General features: G+C 42.6%; 1 protein-coding gene across 1 annotated transcript in view; it reads right to left on the bottom strand.

The window, feature by feature from the left end:
* Nucleotides 1-24,362, bottom strand: part of ME1 (malic enzyme 1) — a 1,525,515-nt gene that overhangs the window by 379,371 nt on the left and 1,121,782 nt on the right. Inside the window, exon 7 of the mRNA XM_069235609.1 lies at nucleotides 4,988-5,097. Coding sequence (XP_069091710.1) covers nucleotides 4,988-5,097 — 110 coding nt within the window. The remainder of the gene's footprint in view (nucleotides 1-4,987; nucleotides 5,098-24,362) is intronic.

The raw sequence follows: 24,362 nt of genomic DNA, 5'->3' as shown, positions 1-24,362 counted from the left end.
TATCTGGTAGCTGGTAATCTTGCGGATTGAAAGAAATCCCCCGCTTCAAAAGATCACCTAGGTAAGCCACATGGTGAGATCAGAAAATGCCGAGCGTTTAATTTAATGTACTTAAATTTCGCAGCCAGGGAATTATTATCTGATTGATTGTGCACCTCTCTTTTTGAGATACAGACACACAGAACCGTTAAATAACATCTAAAATTGAAGTAGCACAGTGTATACAGATTCCCTGTTTCAGTGTGACAGAATGTGTGAATTTTCTAGTGTGATGGGACTATTGATTCTTGATTAGTTCGTTCATAATGCCAGAGATCACAGAAAGGTAGAACGCCGGATGTTGGACAGAAAGATCTCCTTGGACATAGCGTTTTTTAAAGGTTTAACGTGATCACCCAGGATGAACTGTAAAAAGCACAATTTCTGACACTTTGTTAACAGCAATCAGTATCTGTTAGACCTTGCAATTAATCGACTGTACAATGCTTGAGATATCAATCAAATGGAAGAAGTGCTGCAAGCCTTTTAAATTTGATTTGCTGTTATGTGTTATTCATTGGGATGTCATTCAGAACTCCTCATTTCTTGCTGGTTCCAGTCCAGTTTTCTATTTATGTGCATTCATAAATGTTTACATGGTTGTGGCTTCTGTTTAAGTTTGATTCTGTTTCATTCTAACCAACTGCTATTTTGTCCAGTGTTTAGAATGTTTCATGGTCATTCCACTGTCTGATTCTTTTCAGTTACCGATTTGTCATTTCTTGGTTCAGGAAGTGTATTAAAACCCGTTCACGCCTCGCTATTCCTCCAGCTAATGGTTCAAGCATGAGACCGTGATGCCATCTTTCCTCTCCTTCCGCCAATCCGTCCTTCTCAAGTTAAAAAAAATATATTTTTACATTCTTACATCAGTTTCTGTGGCACTGCCTTTAATACTGCAAGCTCCAAATAGTATCACTCTTCTTAGTTTGTGTTTGTTCATGTGCTTCCCACGTCTAGCTTTATTGTAGTACCTCTTCTCCTATTTCCTCACTCGTTGGTAAATATTTTCTTCAACTCCTGCCCTTTCAGAAAGAAAAAAACCTGTCTTGATCCTACAAAGTCCACTAAATGCGTTATTCTCCTTTTCTAACAAACACTGGTATATCCAGTCTACCTCCTTATCAGTTTTGTTCCAGTTCTCACTTTCATATCCCATCCTCTCAGCAGTTTCAAATAACTCACTTACATTAAATTAACCCTCTTAATGGTGCACAGTGGTCTAGCTAAAGACTGTCAAGCTACTGAAGATAATCTCTTAACTATTCTTGAGCTCTCTGCTGAATCACTATGCCTTACATAGCGTCTCAGGTAATGCACATTCTATGTTTCATGATTACTATTGCTGACTGTTCTCTATTTTTGTTCCTTTACTGAGGCACCAAGAGGCCCTAACATGGGGATTTCTTCCCTTTTGTTCACATTGCTTTGGCATGTCTCATTAACAGGAGTGTAGCTTCAGGTGGGGTCTGGGGGTGTGACACCCTCCAAATAAATACATTCATGGCTTGGTAGTTGTGTCTGGGGGCCCTGAGTTGGGTCGGCTGTGTCTATGTTGGTGTTTGTTTGTAGCTCACATCTCACTAAAAGGGGTCAACTCAGGGTTGTATCAATTTATTGAGGTAACGCAAAAGTCGTTTTTGGTATATGCAGAGCCACAGAAATGTTGATTTCTGTGGCTTTGCAAGAGTAAATAGCACAATGCACTGCACTGCCTTGTGTTTCTTTGCGTCAGTTGGTGTGTGGATGTTCCCATGTATCCACCCATGGATTCTGATGCAACCATATACTTACAAAGAGTTGTGAATGGGTTTACTCCCAAACTAGTGCACCTGCTTGAGGAGGACATAACAAGGAAAAATATCTGTATTTCCCCTCATTATTTCCTCTTTGCATGTGTGCTGCATTCTGTTGCACACAAACAAAGAGGAAAAAGCCTCTAAGGATAATTGTTCGGTAGGAAGCTACCCCTCACTGAACAAAAACTATCCTGACCATAATGCAGACAGCTTTGCACTATGATGCAAGGGTGCCTTTGTTGGCATGGCACTAGGCAGCCCAAAGTGCTCCAACATGTAGAGAGAGTACAGAATGATGTAGTAAATCAGGCAAGGTAATATGTTTCCAGAAAATGACCTCCACGCAGAAGGCTGTGGACCGTGAACTAGACACTGCTCAATGCTCGTAATACGTGTAGTTATCTAATCTAATATCAGTTAAATGAGTGAAACCAGGGCACAGCCTTTATGCAGTGATTATTATGTAAAATAAATGAGTGTTTTTCACAAGGCACACCAAGTTTTCTTTATTGTTTAATGTAAAGCTATTCAATGTTGTTATACTATTAATCACCTGGAAATAGTCTGGTAAAAGAGAATGGCCCCAAGTCTAGTGCCAAGAGAGAATGCTGCCTACTAGAAATTATTACTTACTAGTGATTTTCATTTAAGATGGGTTGAGAATTTGCATGGAATTAGGCTTATAGAGAAAATAATGCACAATTTGGAAAATGTGCCCACTTGAGTGACAGTCATCAATACATAATGCTTTTAATAAATATATATTATTATTAGTTGAAGTGCAGGCATAAAGAAAAGTATAATAGTATGTCATAATAATGAATTCATGCTATGTATTTGCTTAAGTTAGCATAGGCATTAAGTTAGCGCGATTTGGGCATAGTCTGTACAGCCTCATATTAAGCTGCAATGTCTAACAAAATTGTGGCAAATGTAGGGCTTGAGAACTAATGCTTCTATTGTTCACACTGTGCTGACCAAACATTTTGCAGGTTTTTTTTAGCTTTGTCATGAGAACTGCCTGCTAGAATGTCTTGTATTAGAAATTACAACTTTGTAAAGTTTGATGCGTGAGACAGCTATGTTCCCAGGAACAATGGATGTACTGACTGGAGTATGGATCGCAACAAAGAAGGTTACCTGACGAGTCTGATGATGGGAACAGGAGAAGCAGAGCCAATCATCGACATGTGAAAGACAGTTTCATTATATATAGATTTGGGTTTTTATTTCTATTGAACTAACTGTAAACGTACGATTTTCTGACCAATGACAAGGTGGGAAGATTCTTCAGGACATTCTAACGTAGCCCGACTGCACAGAGGAGAAAAGGCTCATTCTATTCTGAATCGCAGCTTGCTGATCCATATAGAGGAGAGGTATTAACATAATGCTATTGTCCTTTTTGAAGATTTTGTTCTTTGTTACTAGGTACGAACCACGATTTAATAAAGCCATAATTAGATGTTTTCCAAATTAAATTTAACTAAATTGTTTTGCATAAAGCCCAAACATGCTATTCTAATTAGAAGGTTAGTTAGGGAGCAGTGGAAATGTTAATAAATTGCAATCAACAAAGAATTGATGTTGTTCACCTGTTGAATCTAGATGTATGTCATTTCTATTGCACAGTTACTCTTGCTATTAATGCTTAATTGCTAATGCATTAGGTAAACTGAGATTATTTAAAAGATTTGGTCGGCCAGTGTTATTCATGTATGTTTATCATTTGGTTTTGAGATTGTTTTATGTGACAGTAGCATTATTAATATAGGGAAATAAAATTTCTAACTTTCATATAAAGGTGTGGTCATTCATGGTGTGTAAAGCTTAATAACTCCAGATGAAATGGTCGTTTATTGGTTATGTGGAAAGGACAGTTGTTTAGATGTGAAGCTCTTAGTGGAATCACTCCAAGCATAGTCAAAAGGTCAGTGGAACTTCTAATGCGTCCCCAAATAAGGCCAGACGTGCTCACACCCTCCAGTCATGAAAATTCAGGATTTCTTAAATAAGAGATAAAAGTTTCATGTTTTGACTTCTGCACAGGGTTAACTCTCATGCCATAAGTAAAGGCTACTTAAAGCTGGAACCTTTTTGCATTGTAGTCCATAGAATAAGCCTTCATTAGTGGTGTGAGAGGTGTGAAATTTTGGGCTGTATAAATGATCTATACTTGGATCTAACCATGAAGGATCTTCAAAGCCCTTTTTGGTGGTGCACAATTCAATAACTCTGCTTACCTTAAGTTCGAAGCCATGCACCCATTGCTCATGTAGAAACTCCACTGCCTAACTGTGGCTTCATTAGAACACACATGTGTGGACTGCAGTGCAACCTAAGTGGAGTCACAATATACCTGTGACTGGACTTCTTCATTGCTCAGAGCGCTCAATACGTGTAGCACAATTGAGGAGAACCTTAATTGTGCTACATGGAACCCCACTTGCGCTGTAACGTAACAATAGGAATCCTGGCACTCTGTTGGGTGTAGTCTCTAGTGAAAATAACACTTTGCCAACTCTCACTTCATAATGGCTATGATTTATGCTGCACGGACACCCCTTGCAAGGAACTTGATTGTCATTGCAGCTTTGTGTGTGATGCTCACACATTGGACAGGAACACTGTCAGCCAAACATTGTGCCTATGCACAATAGTGATGCCACAATTGTACCGAGTGTTCTGTGGCATTTGTGAGGATTTAAATTTAAATGATTTGCAAAGACATGTACAAATATCACTTTCATAGATTAATAGGACACAAAATGACCCTGTTGATTGGCTTCATGAACGTTATACAATTCAATACCTTGATTAGCTTGGAGGTTGGTGCATTGTGGACATTAAGGGAACTTTCTGAATATGTTTTAAGAAGATACAATTTATCATCTCAGGGAATGGAAAGGTAACAAAAAATAAATAGAATAACAATCTCAGTAAGGTAGTGGCATGACTAGTCCAATAAAACAAGTTAAAAGATTGTGTTTGAAAGTTGTAAGTCCCATGGCACTAATGACCTGAAAAATAACTATGAACCAACATCATGCAACATAGCGCTATGATACAAATTTTTATGGACCATTTCCTAACGCATTTCTTACAAAGGTTAAAAGGTTCCTTCGTTAAAATGTTAGTTTTGTTATTACCTTGAATGTCGTCATTGAAAGTGCAGTAACGGTTGCGATATTTGTTAAGGAGTCGGAATGCATTTGCGTTAGCAAAATCTTCAAACTGAATAAGGCAAGTCATGCCATACCTGCAGGAAAAAAATATATTACAGTTAGACAAAATAAACATGTTTGTCATTAAAACAGAATTTTCCTTCAATCAATAGTTTAGTTTATTCCGAGATAAAATCATATAAAACACAAAGATAAAAACAGGACACATAAAAATATTGTATTACTTAACCACAGTAAAATTAGTTTCATTCAGTTACATCTATAGGGAAAGGTAGGCTATTTACAAATAAAATTAATCAGAAGTTATATCTATCCATATAGTCACAGGTTCAGCCCGTGTCACAAACCACTTGAACACTATGGGGCATATTTATACTCAGTTTGCACCAAATTAGCATCATTTTTTTACGCTAATTCAGCGCAAACTTAACTCCATATTTAAAAATGTTGGAGTTACAGTCATTTTTTGCCTGCGGAAAACTAACTTGCATCAATGAGATGCAAGGTAGGCGTTCCTAGGCAAAAAATGATGATATGGCCTTAGCACCATATTTATCCCCTTGTGCTAAAATCAAGCACAGGGGGATGGGGGCCCTAAATAATGGCCATTGAGGCGGTGGCCATGACTCCTGTCTTAACTAAGACAGGAGTCATGTCCATCGGGTTTCAACGACAGAAAATGACGCTAGTCCAGTTAGAGGCATTTTTTATGCCTCTGCCTGTACTAGCATTCAGCCACAATATTGTCCAATATAGAAGTGAATGTAGGTTGACAGTGTAGGATATGTTTTTTAGTCCTAAATCTATATGAATGGGTGTCATGAGAGGCATAATGAGTAATACTCTTAGAAATCTATTCTCAGGTTTTTTTAGATTAGTTATATTCCAGTTATCCCATACCTCAGACCCATGCAATGCAGCATTAGCTCTTTCAATGCCATTGATGTTGGACGAAAATATGATTGTTTTTGTAATTTCAATATCACAGTGGCTTTGTGCTCGACAGACATATTACTCTTTAGGTTCTCTTGTGTCCATGATAGTGAATTAGCCAAACTTACCCTAAATTTAAAAAAATCAAGCAGATTTACGGCCTCATTCTGAGTTTGGCGGTCCCAATGCGGGACCGCCAAACTCACAGGGAGGATGCCACTGCCATGGCAGTGGCGTCACACCCTCAACCTATTACAGTGTTCCTGCTGGTCTGACCAGTGGGTACATTGCGCCAGTCAGACCCTTAAAGGAGCCAATGCTATCTCGTGGCACAGAGGGGGCCGACCAGCACCCTCAGAAAGTGCACTGTCTGCAAAGCAGACAGTGTGCATTCAAAGGTGTTGGGCAGGGGAGCCCTACACTGCCCATGCCATTGGCATGGGCAATGCAGGGGCCCCCTTTGGCCCCCAGAATACCCTCGCCACCAACCTTTCCATGCTGGTGAAACTGCCATGGAAAGGCTGGCAGTAAGGGGAGCTGTAATCAGCCAGACAGTGCCACCCTGGCTGAGTACAACTCAGACTGCCGTTACCACATCGGGAACCATGTTCCCGGTGGGGACCGCGGTTCCCTGTGGGTCCACCCATCAGGGTTGTAATTGTGTGGTCGGATCGCCAGGAGTGCGGTGGTCCGACTATTAATGCAAGTGTGGCAGTCCTCAGACCGCCACATTGGTAATGAGGCCCTTTGTAACTCCATGGAGGTTTAAATTCCTAATAAGTAAACATATTATTATCTTAGATTATTATCTCAAGTAAATTAGGTTACATGTTCATGATCTTTATTGCCTTACATAATTTTGCTTGAGGAATTAGATCAAAAGCTTCTTTTAGGTCCATTTACAACACATGCAGATGTTCGTGATTCAAAAGAACAGCCTCCATAAAAGCAAGGCGAATCAGAAAACCTTGTCTACGGTGCTTATCTGCTCTTTGAGTACTGCTTGTAAGTGGGAAAGTACGTTCTTTTCTCCAGTCCTGTGCCTAGTCAGTACTTGCTTCCAAAAGAATCTTCAAGAGCATTGTTTATCAAACTGATTGCCCTAAAATGTGCCTGTTCCCTATTCCCTTTTTTTTTGTTTTATAAACTGGGATTATCCGAGCTGCTTTCCCTGATGGATGAATAGCTGCACCTGCTGTAACTGCATTTAATACTAAGTTAAAATAGGGGTCTCCAAACTTGACTATAATAAGAGCTATGTATGCTTAATGAAACACATTGACATCTACTAAAATGATTAATGTTGTAATAGTGGCAACACCAGATAAGATTACATTAGGAGCCACCATATACAAGTTTATTGATCAGTAAATCAGGCGTGGTTGCAAGCAGAATGTAAGAAAGTCTTTGTCAATATGGAATGCCTCTACATAAGCTATACATAACAACCATAGCTGCAGTGCCTCTGCACCAAGGTAATACTATTCTCCAGTGCCACATGATTTCTTACTCGAATATCATCTTTAAATATATTCTAGAAATTCAGCAATTATTCTCTAAATATCAGATTATGGGCCTCATTGCCAGTTTGGCGGTTTAACCGCCTGAACTCCAGTACAGCGGTGGGAAAGCGGCCATCAAGCCGGCGGCCTCACCACTGTCGTATTAAGATGTTTTTGCCGAGCTGACTGGTGATAATGTTGTATTACAATGTGTCTACTGGGCTCACCGGTGGAAACAGTGCAGCAGTATTGACCTCAGCTCCATCAGGGAGCTGAGGCAAATGCTGTTGTACACAGAACCTTCAGAATGAGCACGGTCTGCCACGGCAGATAGTGCATATTGCACGGGTCCCCCTTCAGCCCCAACTTTGCCTTTCCACCAACCTTTTCATGGGAGGGACCCCACCATGAAAAGGCTGGCGTAAAGGAAAGTCTTGGTCAGCGAGACGGTGGCGAACTCAGCACCGCCGTGGCGGTAGTTTCCTGCCAGTCCAACCAGGATCATAATCTGGCGGTCGGACCACCAGGATTGTGGCCAAATGTGTTTTGAAAATAGACACATTTTCCCATTTACTGTACATTCTCAGTTTGTATATTAATTAAACCAAGCAAAAGCTTCTAATGTAGTAGGCTGGTCTGCAGACAGGAGAGCTACTTACAGTTAGCTGGAGAGCTACCAGTATCTCACTAGCTACTCGTTGGAGAAGTCTGTGTTAAAACATGTGCCCTATTACTCTCCTTCTGCATAAAAAAAATCCCGGGTATCTCATGACGACCAGGTGCTTTTGTACTTTTTAAGGTCTTGAAAGCTTTCAATGTATCATCAATTGAGAATTTAACTGGGCTACAAAATCCCCTGTGCAGCAGAGAAGCACTGTTTAATGGGTCATCTAAAATGCAATGCTCTTCCTCACTCAGTGTGTAAAGATCTGCAAAATGGTTTTGCCACACTTGAGGCTGTATAAAATATTTCTCACTGCCAATTGTCAATGGGTACCATATGTAAAATATGCCAAAAAGACCTACTGTACTGATTCCTTATTGCATTCAAGAGTTCTCGCCATCTAGAATCTTACCACTTCTTCTTGCATCATCCTTTATTAATCTATGATGTATTCTAGCTTCAGTAATTGCTTCCCTTTCCCAGGTTTTAACTGCCTGTACCAGCTCTGTTTTTGCAAATCTACCTGGTTTGTTAAATCAAACTGTTTTCCTTGTTTTATACAAAGGATTCTTAAGTTAATTTTATTCAAATAAAGTATAATGTATGTCTGCTATCGGGATTTCACTTTTTTCACTTTAGCTTAATTCTTCATAGAGAACTAGGGCAATAACTACCTGATCATGTATTTTTGCAAGGACTTGTGGTCTTTCCTTTATAGTTGACCATTTAACATTCCTTCTATTGGTTTGCATAATGCCTTGGTAAAACAGCAGAACTATCAGGAAGAGATGGATCTCAAAGGGCTTTTATAAAGAACTTTATTGATTTTGAAGACAGGAGAAGGAAAATAACACACATAAAAAGATAAACAATAAGAGTCATTAAATTGAAGCATTAGAGACGAACATTCTTCCAGATTCAAACAAGCCCTCCCACTTCCCCCATATCTTATAATATTTCTTTGGGCAACCTCTGGCTTTGTATACAAGTTTTTCACGTCGGGCACACCAGTCCATTCCTTGTCGCCATTTGGCCAGTGCTGGTGCCTCAGCTGCCTTCCAGTGTGTCATCATGTCTCTCTTAGCCACTAGGCATGCCAGACCCAGGAAGGTTCGTTCTGCCCTCCTGAGCCCCTCATCTTCCAATGCCCCCAATAGGAGTGTTATCAGAGCCAGTTCGATCTCACTACCCAGGATCTTCGAAACCTCTCCCACCACAGCCCTCCAATAAGATGCTATAGATGGACAGGACCACACCATGTGGAAGAAGTCTGCTGTCGGGCCAAAGCAGCGAGGACAATCGGCCTCAGACCGTAGGCCCGCTTTGTGTAGCCTGAGTGGTATGAGGTAGGCCGCATGGAGAAAATAAGACTGCAGCAGTCTGAAACGGGATGTCATTGTAAGGTTCCGTGGGGCCATGAGTGCCTCCCTCCATTCCTCCTCCCCCACGGGGCCCACCCAACCCTCCAACCTGCGGCGGGGGCCCTCCAGGGGCAATGTAGTGTTTGTCATCAAGGAGCGGTATATCTGCGAAACCCCCCCTTCCCCAGGCTTCCCATCAGCACCTTTGCCTCCATAGGACTATGTTCCGGTATGGTTTCACCACCCTGGATATGCACTGACAGCGCATGGCAGAGTTGTAGGTACCCGTGAACCTGAGCTCTATTTAAAGAGAAGAGTCATTGGAGCTCCTCGAAGGAGCGTATCCGTGACCCCTCCCAAACATCTCCGAGTAGGGATATACCGATGGTGTCCCAACTGTGAAATCCCTCCAGCGCCGACGTCTCTGTCAACATTCTGCCTCACCAGAGTGGGGTTTGCTGAGTGAGACGGTTCCACCAACCAGATTTCTTTTGGGCCTCCTGCCATCCCAGTAGGACCACCCTAGTTATATCAGGCATCGCCTGGGGAATTGGACACCCATATAGCATATCAAGGATCTGATTGTAGCCCAATGTTTGGAGTTCCAGTCGGTAGGCTGGATCCGACCAGCCCCTACCCATCCAGTCGTTGATCACTAGTAGGTGCATGGCGAGATAGTAGTAATACATATTTGACATTTCCAGACCTCCTTCGTAGACGTCCCTTTGGCAGGTGGTGAGAGCCAGCCTTGGGCGGGCACTGCCCCAAAGGAAGAGGCACGCCATTGTGTCAATTTCTCTGAACCATTTCCGAGGGATCGGGTATGGGTAGTTTTGCAGAAGATAGAGGAGCCTGTGGAGAACCATCATCTTATAGAGTGCTATTCGACCGAGTAGGTTAAGGGGTAAGGTCTGCCATCGCTGGAGGTCCTCTTTAATTCTTTGGGACATCGGAGCAACATTTCGCGCCCATGCCATCTCAGGCAGCAAGGACACCTGCACTCCCAGGTATTTAAAGCTATTGTACCTGATTGGGATCTGCTGCTGCCACTCGATGCATTCCTGTGAGGGATGCAGAGGAACCAGCAAGGATTTACTGGGGTTCAGTGTCAGACCAGAGGCTTCAGAAAATAGGTTCAAGAGTTGCAGGATTAGAGGGCCACATCGGCGGGGTTTGATAGGTATATGAGCACGTCATCCGCGTACAAGGCCACACGATCCTCAGCTCCCGCAGGCCATGCCCACCCCTCAACCAGGGGGTCCTCTCTCACCAGTTTTGCCAAGGGCTCTATTGCGAGTGCGAAGAGCAGGGGGGACAGCGGGCATCCCTGACGGGTCCCCCGGCGAATGGGAAATTGGTCTGATATCACACCATTTACCAAGACACGAGCCGTCGGATTGGAATAAAGGAGCCTCACGAGGCTGAAGAACTGGGCCCGAACCCATTGCCACGCAGGACTCGTTCCAAATGGGACCAGTCCACGGTGTCAGAGGCCTTCTCAAAATCTAGTAAGAGAAGGGCCAGGGGGGACTGGTTCAGGTCCCTCCGGTGGGCTAATGCTACATGCAGACGCCTTATGCGGTGCCTTGTGCTGCGGGTGGGCATAAACCCACACTGGTCAGTGTGTATCAGTGAAGGAAGCACTTGTTTCAGTCTAAAAACATAATTTTAACTCTATTAAGATATAACCAATTTTACTATAACTATTTCCTCTTTTAAAAGTATATGCCACATCCCTATCTGAGGTGGTGTAACCGTTACTCGTAGACTATGAGCCATGGTGAAAGAGGCCACTTACAGATCATACGACCAATTGGTCAGTGGTTTTGCTGTTAATTCTAGAATACCCCATTGCCCATCCCCACTTTTTGTTACTAAAGTAACAAACTCATGAGTTCAAAAGTGGTATTAAAATCTTCTGCAACTAATATATCATTTACCTCCGCAAGATGGGACCTGTATGGTGGAAGACTCTTTATCCTGGGAAAACTTCACGTATATACAGTAAACAACATGAAAAAAGGATCTGAGATGGTGGAAAATGTTACATTTAAGATATCTATTGACCCAAGAGCTGTGATATTACTTTTACATAGTAACAACTCCTTTACCAGTACCACGAGCCCTCCTAATGGATGACAAGCATCTGAGGATTCAGGCTTAATACTCAAGTTCACAAAACTGGAACGATAGAAAGGCGAGGTTGCCCATGTCTCCTGGAAGATTCATATGTGTATTTACAAAATCACAGAGCTTTCTCTTGACCCTCGCTACATTCTAGGATAGTATACAGATGCTGGATGCAGATGAACCATTTGCATTCAATTATAGAAAAAAGAAGTAACACACATTATCATACAATAAGATGAAATAAAAATAAAAATATAACATTACAACTTTATTATGAATCAAAAAAAGAACAATCACATACATCTAGTAGCAGACATACTAAAAAACACACTTCCCAAAGCTGCAGGCTACACTGAGAAATCATGGGGTTGCAAATCATTCCACACACATTTAGAAGCAAGAAAGCTAAAACAAACGCTATCCAAGGCTCATAACAATCCTCCTAAAGTGGGAGGTTGCCAAGTATTTCTAGGGGAATTTTAACATCAGTTAGCACATTAGTGTCACATGGCAGTACCTCAGCACAAGGTTCCTCAACATTAGATATAAATGTATCTTTCTAGGTGCCTGGTACAATTGGTGGAATACAATATGTGCATTAATAACAATGCAGTATCCTGCATAGTTGAATACAGGCTTCAGTTTCATGGGAATGTGGCATATAGCCAAAGCAATCCAGAATCCTTTTCCTTCTGTAAACATAAATTGAAATGTCAAGATAGACTGTTATTTAATGCCTGAGGCCGGTAGTCGAGTGATCCTTAACAATGTATAGGCAGTGGATCAGACAATCAAGGTATCAAAACAATACCAAAAAAATCCTGTTCCATACGAGGGGCTGTTATATGATGAAACTCAGCATCGGCTGACCCCATGTATAAGTTTGCAGCTGAAGTTCTTCATGCTCTGCAGGGCATACCTTTGTAAGCAATTAAAGTAGATGAAAAGCACTGTATAGTGTTTAACATTTTTAAAAATAAAATAAAAAGTATATGAAAGTGCCCAGCCCATAATTGCTTCCTCATGTAAGTAATTATCAGAAAATGGTGAACAGAAGGTTTGCAACAATATGTATCCACCACAATCAACACACACCATCCGAAGCACCAATCATCAAAAAGCAAACATTACCAAATTCCAAATATGAAACCCAGGTCAATCATCAAAGAAATGATCTATTATCACCAAAGCCAGAACTACTGTAGTCACATGCCTAATGCCAATGTCATCTAAATATCTGACATTGGTATTCACCACGGTTTAGATATAACACCCTTTGTTTAAAGGTTGATCACTTTAGACCGCATACCTTTGCTTGTCTGGCTCATTATAGAGCATGTTGACCCTCTGTTCAACTAGGGCAGTTAGGAACTGAAATCGAGTAATTAAACCCCTCCCCATTCCTTGCTTCCATAGTTGGAGTCTATATTGCCTAAATACTATGCTAGAAGACAGACGCGTGACTACAATATTGGATTGAAAATAATGGTGACGTAAATACTCTGTCAAAATACTGTGACCACCAAATTATCATGGAACAGAATGTCTAAGGTAAGAATATAATTTTCTTTGGTAATATAATATCACTTTCAAGAATGGCATTGTGTTTAATACTGGTTAATTTAATGTAGTTGTAATAAATATTGTTTATTAATTAATCTAATATATACTAGTTAGTACATTCATTTTAATATTGTGACCACCCAAATATAGTAGAACAGAATATCTAAGGTGAGACTATCGGTTTCTTTTGATAATGTAACACCACTTTCAAGAATGCTATTTTATTTAATATAGTTTCCTTTAATACAGATGCAATTAATATCATTTTTGTATTAATTTAATATATACTTTTTACTATATTATTTTAATATTGTGACCACCAAAATACTGTAGAACCGAATAACTAAGATAAGAATATCATTTTTTGGTAATAGGATATCACTTTGAAGAATGGCATTGTATTTAATATCATTTACTTTAATGTAGTTGTTAATAAATACTTGTTTTTATTAATTTATTACATAATTCATAGTATATTCATGTTAACTGCTAAGATGTTAGTATACTTGTTATTTATTTTTCTAAATACAGTTGTAATTTTAAATGTGTATTTTATTATTTTAATTAGTACTCTATAATGTAGTAGCACGTTATTAGGTATGCAGGATCAAGGGGAGGAAGTGAATTCAATTATAATTATTTAATTTATTTAGTAATTATTTGTTTTTTGTTAATTACATATTTACAGATTATTGATAACATAAATAGTTCAATTTCTATTCTTTTGGTTTAGGTTTAATTAATTCATTTTAATTTTTAGTTTTTAAATTTATGTTAGTCATTTTGCATGGTAGCAGCAGTTTGTTGGGTCTGTCAGAAGAAAGGTGGGAAGTTAATTAAATTATAATTAATTTATTTTATATGTTAATTAGTTTTGTATAAATCAAATATTTAATAGTGTAACAATTCTGTATTTGTTATTTAATTTATTTAGGATTCACTTGTAAATTATAATGTATGTTTTAATTGTTATATTTTTGTTAGTAATTTATATTTTGATAGCAGTTTGTTGGATGTGTATGTGAATAGGTTGGAAGGTACTGAAATTGCAAAATTTGCAATATGAATTAATTTTATGACAAGTGTAATCATGTATTGTTTATTTATTATTTAAACATTTTCTGTTTGGTATATTTATTAATTTGTTGTTACATGTTTTGAATACTAATATTTGTTAAAAATCTTTGTATTTTTTAAGTACAGTTGTTTAATTTAGGTCAGATTTTCATTTAAATATTTTTATTTATTTCGCGGGGAATTTGCGGTTGTTTGGGTTGTAGGGAGAGAAGTGAATTTAATTTAAATTACTGTAACCTTTGTTAAATGATTTTGTTTTTTTAAATGGAAATTTAAAGAGTTTGCCTTTGTAATATAAATGTGGTTTCAAAGTTTATTGTTGTAAGGTATTTGAATGTTTTCTAGAAATGGAATGGTACATGTAATCCTTAAGTAGTTCAGCACTTTCCCTACTGGTGTATACTTTACAGTGGTAATTTGATATTATTTTGTGATATTGTTGTTTAGTTTAGTTTGGTGTTCTGTTTAATAGTCAATTCTTTTAATGTTTCTATTATTTTTTAGAAAAAAACATATCTTTGGATATTGATTATAGTACTTTGATTATTTTTTAAATTATGTTTCTCTGACAGGCAAATTTCTACTGTATCTTTAAAATGTAAAATATGAGCCTAACTATAATGTCTCTGTAACCTTTGGGTTTTATATATATATATATATATATATATATATATATACACATAGTGGTGGCTGGTGGCTGGTTTATCTTTATGGTGGGGGAGGGGTGATACAATGATAATATTTTTTTTAAAAGCACTTACCTGACGTGACAGGTCTGCCTCTCTCTGACGGCGTCCTCCTCGTCATGGTTTCGGCGCGGGGACCAGGAAACAGCACTACCAAATCCTGACACTGGTATATGTATATATATATATAATGTATATTACGTTTGGTTTAGCAGTTTAGTTGTGTTTAATCCAGACAAGTGTTACATATTCTCTTTGTAATGCAAAAACAAAGATTTATTTATTTTATTGCTGCAAGCTCTGAGACATTTCAGCTACAAAACCCTTTCTCACTGGGCCCATGTTATGTCTGTTAGGGATGAAGCTTAAGGCTCTCCTGTTCTTTGGTTGCTGACCAATTGAAACTGGAATGTTGAAAGCCCTAAAATGCTGTGTAGAAGGGATGGATAGGGATGGAGTTATGATGTGCTATCTTTGGCTTGGGCAGAGAGCCCATCTTCTAAAACGTTACCACCTAAAAACACTTTCACAAGGGCGAGCCTTTTGAGAACATTCTGGGACCATAAAGGACTGGGCATGTTGGGGGACCCTGGGAGAGAGGATTTCGCTAGAAGTTATGTGGATTGTTCATAAGGAGGTACAGCCTTGGAAGGGGGGCCTCCTGACTGCTACGCAACACACATGCAAGGTGCAAGTGGCCAAAATGCTGTCCTGCCAGTGTGCAGCTGTCATCTGATCCTTGATACCTTCCCTGTGGTGAGATGTGGATTGCTCGCAGACAGTGGACAAAGGGCTCTGGGTATGGAGAGGGAGGTTCTTCACATGACAGAATGGTCTGGGGAGCTGTGCTCAGCCCCTTTTTGAGGTTCAAAGGATGTCTACCTTGTCACTGGCAGATGAAATTCACACTTAGGCCTGTCTTACCCTTGTCTCTCTACCCAGGCTGGCACCAAAGCGGGTGTGGGTAAAGGAACCAAGCAGAACTGGTTTAGGAGTTTAGAAGGTACTTGCCCTCCACTCACAACAGGCTGAAACTGGGCATTAACGTGGACCCCGCAGACCTCTCCTGGACATGTGAAGAATCAAAGAAAGGAGTGCCCTGCTGTATGAAAAACCTGAAGTTAGACTGGACTTGCTTGCCTTAAACCTAGGGCCCCAGAAGTGACTTCAAGAGTCAGCTGGCTGACCTGTTTGAGCTACAGGGACACAAGCAGCTTCCATAGGCCCTTTCCCTTTAACTGCCCAACTGAACAGTACCAATTGGACCTGCCCTGGACTCTGCTGTTGGCCTCTATTGGAATGAGTCCTGACCCCTACGCAGTGCCCCCAGGTCTTGGATCCATACCTGCTGCTTGATTGTACCCTTTATATCCCCAAACTGCAAGATATGTGACTTAGAAACCTTTTGTCAACTTTTTGCCTGGAGAAATGACAGAGACTGGGGTTGCCATTGAACAGCAGCCATTTACGTTGAATCACTGGTAAGCGTCAGCTTGCTGGTTTGGCCCACTTAAGGGGGTTCGACTTCCAGGAAACTTTTCTAAGTCAAAGTGTAGAAGGTCGAGACCTTCCGGGGCACAGACTCCAAACTTCATCCGCTTGGAGCTTTCTCCCACCTTCATCGATGACCACAGTAGACCATACGGTTGTAGAGCCTTGCTTTGGATACCGCTTGTAGCTTGCCCTGTATTACAACTTTTCAACAACTAATAATTCTCCTTAAAAGTTTCTAAGGGACGATTACGAGTTAGGTAGATGGGAAGACCCGTCCACCAAACTTTCAATGGGGAGGTTGCTGCCTTACTGGCGACCTCCCCGCTGGCCCCATTATGACTTTCCCGCTGGGCTGATGGGCCAAAACCAAGGTTTCCACCCATCAGCCCAGAGGGAAAGTGGTGGCAGCATTATCACCGGCTTGTAATTGAGTAAGCAGCAATGCTGCCGCCGGCAGGGTGCACCAGCACCCTCGTAATGAGCACTGTCTGCACAGCAGACGGTGTGCATTATGGGGGTGCTGGGCAGGGGGACCCCGGCACTGCCCATGCTCAAAGCCCCTTTTTCTCACTGTCTAGAAGGAATAAACAAAAACTACCACCTACACCTAGTCATGTGACCTAGGACACAGTCTGCGTGCACCAAATGGTTTGGAGAGTAAAATGCCAACTTTCTAAAAGTGGCATTTTCAAAATTGTGACTTACAATCTGACTTTACTATTAAAAGGTATTTAAATTACAATTCCGTAACACACCAAACATGAGAAGTCTACCTGCTCCCAATCAAAGATGATCACTTATTAAATGTGATAAGGTAACCAAAAGTTATCCAAGTTTTAGGCCTGGCAAAGGGTTCATTTTGCTGGGATGAAATGGTGGTTTAAAACTGCAATACAAGCTGGCTAATTTAATGGGTAGCACAATGAGAGCTGCAGGTCCACTAAATATATGAACTACATGAGTAATATGGACCAGCACTGCCTGGGCACTGGAGTTTTATGTAATGATGTTTGTAAACAGCTTGCTGCAGTATGATTTATTACTCAGAGGTTTCAGTTCCAAACAGCATCTAAGCAATATAGAGGTTTTTAATTTTGGATAATTTTGGAAAGGCCCTTTACATGATGGATTTTCTTTTGTTTTAAATTCTTAAGTTATAGAAACATGATACTTATTTGTCCTGAAGAGGCCAGGAGTGAAGAAGCCGAAACGCATAGACAGTTCTGTATGAGAAACCCTTGTTCAATGCAATGGAAAAGATAAATATTGGTGAAGACTATCAGTCTTTATTCCACAATGTTAGAACAACATTTAACAGAGACGATCGGTGTTAATGAGTGTTGGAAAATGGGTTATTGGTAGGGCAGGTAGGTACCTACACCTAGCAACAAGCCACAAACCTCCACAAAAGTACAGTTAGGTCTCAGTAAATTAATCCCAGCTCTACCCTTGGTAGCTTGGCATCGAGCGTCAAGGCTTAACTTAGGAGACAAAGTGTAAAGCATTCAAATATCACACAACAGTAATTAAATAAAACACAGGAAACAGTTTAAAAATCCAAAACCAATTTATAAAAATAGCTTATATTTTTATCTTTAAAATGACACAAAAACGATTAAAATCGGTTCAGGGGAACCGGAGATATGAATTTTTAAAGTATTATTATTTTCTAGCGCATAGAAACAAAAAGCGCCAATCGGGTCATCTGGTTGCACCAGGACCGGGACAAAGTCAAACTTTCAGGCCGACCGCGATGGAGCCCTGCTCGGATACAGGTCGCGGGAAGCCTCGGTTAAAAAGTTACCTTCTGACTTAGTCTTTATTTTGAAGTTTTTCTTCACCGGGACGAACCTGCCAGTTGGATCCGACCTCCTGGAGCCCTTGTCCGGATACGCGAAGTCGGTTTCCTCGGTGGTGATTTCTACCTTCGGACTTAGTCGTTTTTTCGAGATGAAAATCCTTCGACCGGGGTAAACCTGGATCTTGATCCGACGTCCGTGGAGCCCTTCTCGGATACGATGGCTGGAAGGTCCCGGTCAACTTTTTACGTTCGGACTTAGTCTTTTTTTCGGATGTTTTTCTTGACCGGGACGAACCACGAAGTCAGGCCGGGTCGCGGTTGAGGCAAGCCGGCTAGAATTTCCGCGTCGAGTCGGTCACTTTATGGAGCTTTTTTCTAAAATTTCTCCAATCTTTTCCAAACTTCTGGGGCTTCACCCAGATGTTCTTTTAAGGTTCTTTTGGGGTCCACAGCTCACCCCAAGGGTCCAGAAGTTCTGTGATGGTCCTTGGGAAGTGCGGACTTCAACTCCCAGAATGCACCTGGCGCAAACTCCTTTTTGGCCACTGGACAGTGGTCAGCTGGTCACTTTTTCAGGAGTTGGTGCAGGGGACTCTGGTTAGCAATTTTTCACCTGTAGCAAACAGGGAGTCCCTCCTTGAACCAGTGGAAGCCAGGCAAAGTCCTTCTTGTGGTGAAGCCCAAGTGTGCAGCTGGTGCAGTCTTTCTGAGTGCAGGGTCCAGGTGCAGGCCAGGGGTCCAGCAGGGCAGTCCTTCTTCTTCTTTAGTTCCTTTCTTGTTGAATTCTGGAGGGGATCTGAGGCGTGGGTGCAGGTCTGCCAGTTTTATCCTTGCTCCTGGGTGAAAAGCAGGGGGGCCCTGGTCCTCCAATCAGGGACAGGGTCGTCCCCCTGTGATGACCACTTCCTGGGAAGTGTGGCAAAAATCCATCCCAGAAGGCAACAGTCTCTAAAAATCCAAAATGGATGAATCTGATTTTTAGAGGAGAGATCTGGCTGAGCCCACCCACTGGTGTGGCTAAAAATCATAAAAACACCCCTCTCCTGCCCTCTCCTAATCTAATCAAGGGGGCACCTAGCTGTCTGGGGTTGCAGGATGTGGGGGTGTTGCTGGGTGCTCCAGATGTCCTTCTCTGCCTTTGAAGACCAGTTTGGCAGCCCTCCCCCTTCCTGCTTCCCCATCTGCTGAGGGGAGATTCTCTCCCCCAAGCACATTCCTTTGTGTGAAGTCAGGCCACTTCACACCTCATTAAAGTAGCCTGGCAGAAGCTGCTGCAGGCTGGCCAATCAGAGCACAGGAGCAAAAACAATGCAGAGCTGAAATTGGCAACTTTTTAGGTAAAGTCTAAACTTTTTACCTGCACTAGTTATATTAAATCCAACAACTGGAAGTTGTGGGATTTATTATAACAATCAATTTGATACCAAATTCTTGGTATGTAACATTTAAGGAGACTTTAAAATTTAAAATAAAGTCTGCCCATTCTAGCCTATGAAGGCCATTTACTTCAATGAGGGAAAAACGAATTTGGCTGTTTTTACCTCACCAGGGCTTATAAATCTATTTTTATAAAGTCCCTGCTTATAGTTACATGGCACCCAGCCCTAGGGGCACATAGGGCACACCTTAGGGGTGACTTATATGTAAAAATAAGGTAGTTTAAGACTTTGGAAGTACCTTTAATTCCAAAGTCGAATTTGCATATAACTTTAATTTAAAAGCAGCCAGCAAGGCAGGCTTGCTTTTAAAATGACACTGGGCACCTCAGCAATGCACCTAGGTGTGCACCACCTATGCTGTGGTCCCTAAACCTACATGCCCTACCATATACTAGGGACTTATAGGTAGGTTAACTTAGCCAATTATAATTAGCCTAATTTGCATATCCATTTTACACAGAGCACAGGCCCTGGGACTGGTTAGCAGTACCCAGGGCACCAGCAGAGTCAGGAAAACACCAGCATAAAGTGGAAAATGGGGGCAAAAAGTTAGGGGGCCTCTGCAATCAGCCCCAGTTTCTCACACAACCCCCCCCCAGCCCACACGCCCAGGAGACTCAGCCCAATCCTGGGAGAGTCTTCCTGGCTTGTTAGGCGAGGAAGACAGTGAAGAAAACTGGCTGTCCCTTTGCAGGGCCTACTCTGCCTTATATCCTCCTGTCAGGGTCACTCCCTCTGGGTAGTGAAGCCATCCCAACAGTAAAAGGACCCAACTCAAACTGAAACTTCCCTCTAGGGGGGTTTTCCTCCTCTCTCTCTGCCAACTTGGGTAGTGAGGTGCCCACCTCCCCTACTCCAAACTTTGCTAGGGCAACACCTAGCTTACCCAAAGAGGTCACCCAACACTTGAGCAACCCCACCATGACCAATAGGGTCAGGGGGCCTACTTTGCTATTGGCCCTGGGGTCTGCCTCCCAGGCCAAGTACAGTGCTGCCAGGAAGGCTAGCACCCAGCAGAGGCTACTGACAGCTGTCAGTACCCAGAACCACACCCTAAGCTCTCCACTGACAGGTGGCTGAGCTGCTTTAGGGGCATCTTTGGGGTCCTGGCACCCCTCTTGCTGTCTTGAGTGGGGGGCTACCACCTCCTGTGGCAGACACCCTCCTTCCACTCTCCCTTCTGTCAGTGCAGGGGCAACACCTTGCATCTGGACAGCTGCCTGACTACTCAGGACTTCCTTGGGGTCAGGGGAGGCCTCACCAGTGCCAACTCTGGGCTCCCCCCTTACTGGGGCAGAGGGCCCTTGGCTCCCTGGAACTCTCTTTAAGAGTGGCCTACCCTTCCTTTTCTTCTTTCCTTTTCTTGGGGACCCCTGTCTCCTAACTGTAGGGACTGACTCCCCAGGACTTTGGGTTGGGGGGGCGCCCTGGGCGACCACCCCATCTGTGACCAGACTCACCTCTGGGAGGTCATTGCCCAGGATACAATCTAGGGGGAGGTCAGCACTGACTACCACCCTAATCCAGTCAAGGATACCCTCCCTCTCTAGGGGCACTATGGCTACAGGTTTGGAGGTGACCTCCCCTGTGGCTATCCTGACTTTCTTTGTCTTTCCTGGGACATACATGTCTGGGGTCACTAACCGGTCACTCACTACAGTGTGACTGGCACAGGTGTCTCTCAGGCCAGTGGTAGGGATCCCATTCACTTGAATGTGGTGGAAGTGCCTACTCCCACCCTCAGGGATCACCAGCTTACCATCTGGTCCTGTCTCCCAGCACAATGCTAGGAGGACTTCATCATCTGAGGAATCCTCCTCTATGGCTACACTGGACAGCCCAGTGCTAACCACTTTCTTTGGACAGGCTGCATCTCCTCTGAAGTGACCTGTCTGCTGACAGTCAAAGCAAGCCCTACTGTCCAAGAGCTTTTTTAACCCTGGGTCTCCCTGTCTCTGCATGTCAGATTGGGAGTGGGATTTACTCTCCTCCTTCTTAGGGTTCTGGGGTACAGAGGGAGTCTCTGTGGTGGGCTTACCACCTCCCTCCTTAGGTTTTTGGGGACCTGTCCCCCCCTTCTTGGAGTCCCCCCCCTGGGACTTGACAACCACCCTGGTTCTCAACCACTCATCAGCTGCCTCCCCTAGCTCTCTAGGGTTGGTCAGCTTAGAGTCCACTAGATGCTGGCGTAACCTTTCTTGGATACAATTGGTCAAGATGTGCTCTCTCATGATCAGATTGTATAACCCCTCATAAGTATTTACTTTGTTGCCAATAATCCAGCCCTCTAGTGCCTTTAGTGAGGTGTCCACAAAGTCAACCCAAGACTGGGTACTGCCCTTCTGGGTGTCCCTGAACTTCATTCTATATTGCTCTGGGGTCAGACCAAACTTCTTGACTAAGCACCTCTTCATACTAGGGTATGAATCTGCCTCCTCCCCCCTTAAGGTCAGAAGCCTATCCCTCCCTGAGTTGGGGACCAACTCCCACAAAAGGGAACCCCAGTATTGAGGCCTAACCCTTCTCATTTGGAGTGCCCTCTCAAAGGCCCCTAGCCACTTATCTATGTCATCCCCCTCTACATAAGCAGGAACCACCCCCTTGGGTAATCTGGGGCAAACTCCCCCACCCATGGACACCTCAGCTTCTTTCTCGCTGCTTCCATCTTTTTTTTCTTTGCTTGCCCATTTTTTCTTTTCTAGGGCAAGCTTCTCTGCCTCCAAAGCTATGTAGGCTAGCTGGGCTTCCAGCTCTCTTTCCCTGATGGATGGGTTCTCTCCTCCTGAAAGGACCCTCTTCCTACCACTAGCTTTGGGTCTGCCCCTAGTGACTGTGTCCAGTGAGGACCGTTCCTCCTCTTCCTCACTTGGGGTCTGATGCCTTTCCTCCCCTGAGTGGTTAGAGTTAGCATCATCCTCTTTTGGTTCCTCCTCTGGAGCTTCCTCTGTCTCTACCTCTTGGGCCTCAGCCCATGCTGTCAGGGATTTAATCAGGATTTCCTTCCTGAGATTAGTGGTTGCAGGCAACCCCCTCTCAATACACAACCCCCTAAGCTGGACTACTGTCAGTGTGGGTAGGCTAGCCAGATCAAGCTCCATGGTTCCCTAGTTTTGTGTCAACAAAAGCTTTTTGCAAAAATTGGAAACAAGAATTTAGAAAAATTACAAAAATTCAATAATTGAAATTAATCCAAATTAATTTAAAAAAAATTAAAATTAAAAATTAAAAACAATTTTTGCACTAGGACAATTTAAAGGATTTTTAATTTGTTTTATCTAAAACTGTAACGTGATATTGAACACAAGTACAGGATCCCGTCGCTGCTTTCAATTATGTTGGAAAATGGGTTATTGGTAGGGCAGGTAGGTACCTACACCTAGCAACAAGCCACAAACCTCCACAAAAGTACAGTTAGGTCTCAGTAAATTAATCCCAGCTCTACCCTTGGTAGCTTGGCATCGAGCGTCAAGGCTTAACTTAGGAGACAAAGTGTAAAGCATTCAAATATCACACAACAGTAATTAAATAAAACACAGGAAACAGTTTAAAAATCCAAAACCAATTTATAAAAATAGCTTATATTTTTATCTTTAAAATGACACAAAAACGATTAAAATCGGTTCAGGGGAACCGGAGATATGAATTTTTAAAGTATTATTATTTTCTAGCGCATAGAAACAAAAAGCGCCAATCGGGTCATCTGGTTGCACCAGGACCGGGACAAAGTCAAACTTTCAGGCCGACCGCGATGGAGCCCTGCTCGGATACAGGTCGCGGGAAGCCTCGGTTAAAAAGTTACCTTCTGACTTAGTCTTTATTTTGAAGTTTTTCTTCACCGGGACGAACCTGCCAGTTGGATCCGACCTCCTGGAGCCCTTGTCCGGATACGCGAAGTCGGTTTCCTCGGTGGTGATTTCTACCTTCGGACTTAGTCGTTTTTTCGAGATGAAAATCCTTCGACCGGGGTAAACCTGGATCTTGATCCGACGTCCGTGGAGCCCTTCTCGGATACGATGGCTGGAAGGTCCCGGTCAACTTTTTACGTTCGGACTTAGTCTTTTTTTCGGATGTTTTTCTTGACCGGGACGAACCACGAAGTCAGGCCGGGTCGCGGTTGAGGCAAGCCGGCTAGAATTTCCGCGTCGAGTCGGTCACTTTATGGAGCTTTTTTCTAAAATTTCTCCAATCTTTTCCAAACTTCTGGGGCTTCACCCAGATGTTCTTTTAAGGTTCTTTTGGGGTCCACAGCTCACCCCAAGGGTCCAGAAGTTCTGTGATGGTCCTTGGGAAGTGCGGACTTCAACTCCCAGAATGCACCTGGCGCAAACTCCTTTTTGGCCACTGGACAGTGGTCAGCTGGTCACTTTTTCAGGAGTTGGTGCAGGGGACTCTGGTTAGCAATTTTTCACCTGTAGCAAACAGGGAGTCCCTCCTTGAACCAGTGGAAGCCAGGCAAAGTCCTTCTTGTGGTGAAGCCCAAGTGTGCAGCTGGTGCAGTCTTTCTGAGTGCAGGGTCCAGGTGCAGGCCAGGGGTCCAGCAGGGCAGTCCTTCTTCTTCTTTAGTTCCTTTCTTGTTGAATTCTGGAGGGGATCTGAGGCGTGGGTGCAGGTCTGCCAGTTTTATCCTTGCTCCTGGGTGAAAAGCAGGGGGGCCCTGGTCCTCCAATCAGGGACAGGGTCGTCCCCCTG

This window comes from Pleurodeles waltl, chromosome 5, assembly GCF_031143425.1.
Source record: "Pleurodeles waltl isolate 20211129_DDA chromosome 5, aPleWal1.hap1.20221129, whole genome shotgun sequence".
Taxonomy (NCBI): domain Eukaryota; kingdom Metazoa; phylum Chordata; class Amphibia; order Caudata; family Salamandridae; genus Pleurodeles; species Pleurodeles waltl.
The sequence above is the reverse complement of the archived record's forward strand: the minus strand, read 5'-3'. Positions and strand labels throughout refer to the sequence as shown.